Consider the following 7401-nt stretch of genomic DNA (forward strand, 5'->3'; position numbering starts at 1 on the left):
AGCCTCCCATGTCATCCAGGGGTCCAGCCGTACCAACCGCTAGGACGAGTCGAGGAAAGGACGCACCCTATACCACGGGAATACCTGGGCCTGTGCTGCCCTCTGCATCGAAACCGAAGGCGGCCGTTCGCTCTGGCGACGCTGAAATACAAACCCATTTGCGAACAATCATGCTTCTCGTCTCCGATGCGTGTGGGCAACGTAACAGGTCATCGGCACGACCATGAAGCGATACTTCGTCCAATTTGAAACACTTGTGCGCGGAAGATGCAACCTTGCGCAGACGAGGTCGTGGCAGGGCACTATTGGACCGCAATGTAAATTTCTTTCAACAGACATGACCATGGCGACATCGTTCAAATCACCCTTTATTCAAATCACCTTTTCACACCAAATGACTCCTTCACATCAAATCACATCACACAAATCACCTCCGCACATCAAAGTGTGACCTATACGACAATATTAACAGCCTAATCAAGTATAGGTTCATATTCCTGCGTATTGCCTTGTTGAGTAGTTTCCATTGATTGACCCCGTTAAATGTTTTTCTGGCATCCAAAAACTAGACAAACATAGGACTATGATTGCGCTGATAGTAGTTTGCAATGCCTTGAACTGCATAGATAGACATATCCGCCGGGTGGTTTGATTTGAAATCATACTGGCATCCATTAGTGCATGCATTTGCTTTGGCACGATGTGAAACAATCATGTCCAGAATTTCCAAACTAACACTTGAAATCACAATGGGTCTGTGGCAGGACAATAGAACACTGGGAACTCCAAAGTTGCACCTAGCAAGTACCAAAGCATACTAAATGTGTACCAGAATCAGGTTTAAGACCACACTTGGGATGTACCAAAAGTTGGCAGTTCTGAGCCAGCGGCATCTTTGGTGTGGTTGTGGCGATTAAGTGCAATCGCGTCCATCAGTCGTAATACGCTTAATGTTGTAGACTTAGGACAGCGGGCAGCAGCGTAATTTCGCAAAATGAGTAAGAGGATGGTTAAACATTGAAAACTTACCCAACTTGCCCCCAAAATGTACCAACAAGCAGGATTTTCCGCGGATGTTGACCACTTTCTTCTCAAAGTTATATCTTACTCTGTGCCTATTCACACTATTGCTGGTTTTTTCGTCTTGTCGATACTTAATCGTATGGGGTTTTAGCTACATTACGGTGGCATGGTTAGCCTTCGGGCACCATCCCATTGGTGACAGAGCCGGGCGCAAATGACCAATGCAAATGACTAGCCCTTAAACCGCGGATACATATAGAGAGTTCACCGACCGCGGTCACTTGGATCACCGACGACTGGAGAAGCGCCAGGAGCCGCACGAGCTGGGTCGTTGGTGGGGTCACCTCACCACCCCATCTCCACGAGCCGTTTCACGGCCACCTAACGACGGGGTGGCTTCCCGAAATCCGTTCGCATCTTCGCGGCGTCACGTGACTGCGTCCGGATCTCGGACCCCACGTGGCGAATGAAATTACCAACGAGACACTGTAAGACATGTATTTGCAATGCAACCCGTCGCTATAAGCACATTGATAAAGTGGAAGCACAGCAAAAACGACGCTCACGCAGGTGCGACACGAGCTGAGTGGTTCGTGTTCTGTTCACGTGAGGTTGTCTCTCACGTGGAGTGTGTCGGTTGGTGGCTCGTCTGAAACAGGAGAATCGCTTGAATTTTGGCAAACCATACGGTGGTCGGCACCGCATTGCATGTGCTTGCCAGAAACCTACTCAACAATGCGATGAAGTCCACCAAATGTCAGAATTATAACAGCAGCACCAACTTACACCTTGCCCGTCGTAGCTTTGCCTGGATCCAACATTAATATCATGTGAGACCTTGTGGAGTCAACATTAGAGTAGCTATCAAAATGAGGACATATACTGATGACATTTGCGACGTCGTTGTCACAAACGCGGATAATTATGTCATCCAGCCCCCAACTGATGTAATGAAACCGACTGGCACCAAATGTTGGCAAAACGAGCCGAAATTAATCTCACAATTCGAACAAAGCTGACTAGGTATTGTGGAAGCTACACAAGTACTCTATACTCAAACTAAACCATCTATGCCGCAAAATTTGTTTTTAGATTAAAATGCGCCCTTCAATCACGACTGAAAAATCTGAGTTAAGTCTCGGACCCGTGTCTCTGACATCGCTGTATTCGTGCACAACTCCAGGCCCTAGTAGACTGAGCTCAGTTCCCAATTTGAGACTGATTCATCTCAAAAGCTGGGCAATCTACTCAAATCTGAGTCCCCAAAGATCGTGAGTCCTTGCCTCGAGCTCGTTGCTGATACGTACATTGGACGGCGTGCATGTTGAGCCGCCAGCCGTTGCCTGTGGTGCCTCGGTCTGTGTGGTACTCCAACACGACCGCGTTTGTCTGAGCAATGAAGTTCGCCAGCCGACCCGTCTGCAGCAGAGGATAACATAGCGGCTAGAGGGCATGAAGAGCCGTCACAAGGGCAAACGCTATCGGGGCCTCTCCCATGCGGCCCACCGGTGTCCATCGGGACCTCATGCGGCCCACTGCTGTCAAATCGGGACATCTCTCATGCGGCCCACTGCTGTCCATCGCGACCTCTCTCATGCGGCCCACTGGCGTCAATCGGGACCTCTCTCATGCGGCCCTCTAGTGTCGATCGGGACCTCTCGCATGTGGCCCACTGGTGTCAAATCGGGAACTCTCTCATCCGGCCCACTGGTGTCAATCGGGACCTCTCTCATGCGGCCCACTGGTGTCCATCGGGACCTCTCTCATGCGGCCCACTGGTGTCTATTGCGACCTCTTTCAGCGGCCCACTGGTGTCCATCGGGACCTCTCTCATGCGGCCCACTGGTGTCTATTGCGACCTCTCTCAGCGGCCCACTGGTGTCCATCGGGACCTCTCTCATGCGGCCCACTGGTGTCCATCGGGACCTCTCTCATGCGGCCCACTGGTGTCTATTGCGACCTCTCTCAGCGGCCCACTGGTGTCCATCGGGACCTCTCTCAGCGGCCCACTGGTGTCCATCGGGACCTCTCTCATGCGGCCCACTGCTGTCTATTGCGACCTCTCTCAGCGGCCCACTGGTGTCCATCGGGACCTCTCTCATGCGGCCCACCGCTGTCAAATCGGGACCTCTCTCATGCGGCCCACTACCGTCAAATCGGGACCTCTCTCATGCGGCCCACTGCCGTCAAATCGGGACCTCTCTCATGCGGCCCACTGGTGTCAATCGGGACCTCTCTCATGCGGCCCACTGGTGTCCATCGGGACCTCTCTCATGCGGCCCACTGCTGTCTATTGCGACCTCTCTCAGCGGCCCACTGGTGTCCATCGGGACCTCTCTCATGCGGCCCACTGCCGTCAAATCGGGACCCCTCTCATGAGGCCCACTGCCGTCAAATCGGGACCTCTCTCATGCGGCCCACTGGTGTCAATCGGGGCCTCTCTCATGCGGCCCACTGGTGTCCATCGGGACCTCTCTCATGCGGTCCACTGCTGTCTATTGCGACCTCTCTCAGCGGCCCACTGGTGTCCATCGGGACCTCTGTCATGCGGCCCACTGGTGTCCATCGGGACCTTTGTCATGCGGCCCATTGGCATCTGGTCAGGTCATCGTTGGCAATGAGACACGATGCTTCAGGCGGCAGGACGAGGGTCTCTATGCAGAAGTCTATGCCCGCCGGTGCCTGTGACGACGTGCGTTTCTACGTCTGTCCACTGCACACATTCTGAAAACCTCAGGGGAAGTCAAATTGAATGAAAGCTTGTATTCATCCTGCGATATACGTCGAGTTGCTAAGTGTCGAGTTGCATAGGCCGATTGCACTGCAAGGCCCAGCAGCCGTTTCATGCAAACTGGTCAAACCAAGCGTCAGCTGCCACGGCCATTCGCGTGGTTTGGTTAGCTGCTTTCGCTGTCCGGTGGCCGCCAGGCTGAAATCGGTCTACGTGACGACTGTTCATAATCACAGTCTGCCACACTCAAGGGGCTGATCAGCCGTGGGTCAACCACAACCTCAAGGCATCCTAGGTCAGCCAGCTTTGGGGGCGATCACGGGCCTGCACTGCTGCTTTCTGCGCCGATCGTTAACACCCACTATTCAATATACGATGGGTGTAAAATGCAGCATAAACAGCAACGGGCGTTGCGATGACCTCGTCCCACAAGCAATTTCCAGTCTGCATGTGAGAACCACAAGAACAGAGTCTGTCTGTGAGAACGTTTTGTGCCGAGCATGCCATACATTATCGCCACAGCCCCAGGTATACGACGTTCACTTGCTGGGTTCAAATGACGCGTCAACGCCGTGAGGATTCCCATATGTACGCGGGGCTCGAGCCCACTCATTCCCGCAAAGCTTGACCGTTGACCTCGGTCGGCACTCACCTGGCCGCAGTGTGTCGTCACGAGGGACCTCTCTCCAGACGAGCCCACCGAGAACACGGACAGGTAGGTCGAGTTGCAGCCGCCCACTCTCGAGCCAAAGTCCACGGCTGCGGCCGGTGTCAGTTGGGTTTCGTCAGAACGTAGCTTCGCCCGGCCGGCTTTCGCCAGTCCATCAAAGCGGTTAAGCTAACCGAGGGAAAGCTCCATAGGACGATCCCCAGAAACGACAAGGAAGAAGGCACTTTGACGCATGGCTGTTGATGATGTTGGATGTGTGATGATTTGATCATGGTTGTTCACATGTTTGATGGTGCAAGTCCATGTCCGTGACTTTGGCATGACTCAAGCTCATGCCAAAGGCACTAACGCAGTCTGGCCTTTTGCCGACACTCTCCCAACCTTTGACCATCAGTTCGGAAAACTTCGCGATTCAAAATTATGAGGATGTCAGTCACATACATACACAGATGCATGCAAAAGTCATGACTAAAATTTTAACTTTCTCTACAATGGTGACTTCGTAATTATCACGGTGGAAATGCCCTCACACTTTGTTCACACCGTTGATAGGTGGCATTCAGGCGGGCAGCCAGGGCCTTGGCAAAGAGAGGCACAGGATTGAGAAATGGCCCCTGTTTTGTGATTCACAATTGAGAGAACCCTTAATCAAGTGGCCTACTCACCGCCTGAGAAGTACAGCCCGAGCTTGTATGGCGGCGGCACGGAGAGAGACCACCGGCACACCGACTCCCTGGAGTAGTTGCCCGGGTAGCCTGGGCTGATCACTGTCGTGAACATGCCGTGGAACGTGCCGCCACACTGGGCTCCTGAGGATCAGGCCACAGTCAGTGCACACTGGGCTCCTGAGGATCAGGCCACAGTCAGTGCACACTGGGCTCCTGAGGATCAGGCCATTGTCAGTGCACACTGGGCTCCTGAGGATCAGGCCACAGTCAGTGCACACTGGGCTCCTGAGGATCAGGCCACAGTCAGTGCACACTGGGCTCCTGAGGATCAGGCCACAGTCAGTGCACACTGGGCTCCTGAGGAAGCCACAGTCAGTGCACACTGGGCTCCTGAGGACCAGGCCATTGTCAGTGCACACTGGGCTCCTGAGGATCAGGCCACAGTCAGTGCACACTGGGCTCCTGAAAAGTAGGTCATTGTCAGTGCACATTGGGCTCCTGAGGACCAGGCCATTGTCAATGCACAGCGGGAGGACATCAACTTCAAAGGAGTTCAACATTCGCCGCGAACATCGTATCCCTTCAGGCCAATTGTCTATTACGAAGAAAGTTGTCTGACACACACATTTATCAAAGTGGTACCAAAGTAGAGTACCCGAGGCATTGGCTGCATTTAATATCAACCCGGAAAAGAGATTGCGTTGAGCGCACCAGTATGTACATACGTCGATGCGTGAGGCATTTAACACAGATGACCATACGTTACAAGCATCCCACCGATCACAGAACCGTACCGCGCTACCCAAGGAAGTCATGGTGTTCGGAGGACCATGCTGTGCCAAGGGGGAAACAATTGGATGATAGGCACCCGATTTGTTCACCTGATTTGTTAATAGGCATAGTTTTAAAACCACCGGTAAACATAGTAGAATGCATGTAGAAATATATGTAGAATGCATTGCCTATTTTCATGGGCGAAAATGCGGGTGTTGTTTTCTCCCTTACCAACGTCAGAAACAAAGTAGTTCGCGAATAATTTGTATGTTTGCGATGCTGTCACGCGAAGCAGCAGGTGGTTGCCCGAAGACACAACGCTGATTGGTGTATACAGGCTCTCGCAAGCCTGGTTCAGCTGGGGCGAACTTCTTGAGTTTCCATCTAGCAGCTGGAACAGTCACGAACGGACAGTTGTACATTCGTTCGAGTTTGAATGAAGACAAAGCTCTGGTCAAAGCATTTACGAGCCTTCCTGCACAAGCACCGATGCATGTGGATGCCTATATTCCCCACATGTGGCGTGGAGTCAACACCGTGAACATATAAGATTCGTGCAGTGCGATGATGAAGTACGTTTGCAGAGGTGCTCAATGGCAGACAACAAGCATTTTGTTTTCTTATGAAACTGACCTATTCCGAACCAGCAGCCGTCAGTCGTAACTGATTTATGAAGCAAATCTACCAGCCATTTCGAAAATAGTTCCGAGCAAATGCAAGTTCCACATTTCAAGTGTTAGATATCTGCCATTTGACACAGTTAATCCGGTGCGTTTCAGCCACGTAAACAAAGGTGCTGACAGGGACTTGTCCGGTGAAATCCGCGTAAGCTCGGGATCCGACCGGCATTCACTTCACTGGTCCTCACGGTATCGCCGGCAATCTCGACAGCGGCAGCTCGTGAAGGCCTCTGGACGATGACAGTATTAGTGCTAGAGGGGAACCATACTCAATGATGGCAATCCAGAGAAGAGAGAACGAACCACCCAGGCCTGGTCGTGTGAACTCGCCTGCAGGTGCAGCCGGTCGCAGCTGTTGGCGGCGTTCGAGTAGGTCGTCTCGATCCTGAAGAGGTTGGCGGTGATGACGCTGCCCTCCGGCGCCTGGATGAGCATGTGACAGGTGCGCGAGCTGGTGCCCGTGCTCTCCCAGGCTGAGCCGATGGTGCCGTACGCAGCCGTGTATGTCCGGTTACATGCTGGCCGGGCGGCGCGCGGACACACGCGGTCAGTGATGCGCCTCCGTGGCCAGAACCACAACCAAGAGCCCGTCGCTTCCGGGCTGCGCGCCAAACTGCTATTTGGCCATCTATTGGTAGACTAATTCTGGATCACAGAACGAGCTGTAAGACCGGGAACTGTTAAACCTTTTCTCGGAGCTAGATGGCCGTCCTTTCACTGGCTGGACAACACCGCCGTCTTTAAAAGAACATTTGTGACGTGGGAATTGCAGCTGTAAACGAGCTGAAAATTCACAAATGAATTTTTGAAATACCGATCGAGTGTCTGTGTGTGCTGTTGCGTTTTAAACATATG

The 7401-nt window shown here is 52.6% G+C and overlaps 1 protein-coding gene across 1 annotated transcript in view; it reads right to left on the reverse strand.

Annotated features, from left to right (window-relative positions):
* Positions 1 to 1506: 1506 nt before the first annotated feature.
* Positions 1507 to 7401, reverse strand: part of LOC119111643 (cubilin) — a 36454-nt gene continuing 30559 nt past the window's right edge. Inside the window, exons 28-33 of the mRNA XM_037235449.1 lie at positions 6877 to 7064; positions 6098 to 6257; positions 5090 to 5233; positions 4407 to 4513; positions 2331 to 2442; positions 1507 to 1672 (exon numbers count right to left, since the gene is read on the reverse strand). Of these exons, the coding sequence (XP_037091344.1) occupies positions 1626 to 1672; positions 2331 to 2442; positions 4407 to 4513; positions 5090 to 5233; positions 6098 to 6257; positions 6877 to 7064 (758 nt within the window). The 3' untranslated portion in view covers positions 1507 to 1625. The remainder of the gene's footprint in view (positions 1673 to 2330; positions 2443 to 4406; positions 4514 to 5089; positions 5234 to 6097; positions 6258 to 6876; positions 7065 to 7401) is intronic.

Source organism: Pollicipes pollicipes, unplaced genomic scaffold, assembly GCF_011947565.3.
Source record: "Pollicipes pollicipes isolate AB1234 unplaced genomic scaffold, Ppol_2.1 Scaffold_7261;HRSCAF=8764_pilon_pilon_pilon, whole genome shotgun sequence".
Taxonomy (NCBI): Eukaryota; Metazoa; Arthropoda; class Thecostraca; order Pollicipedomorpha; family Pollicipedidae; genus Pollicipes; species Pollicipes pollicipes.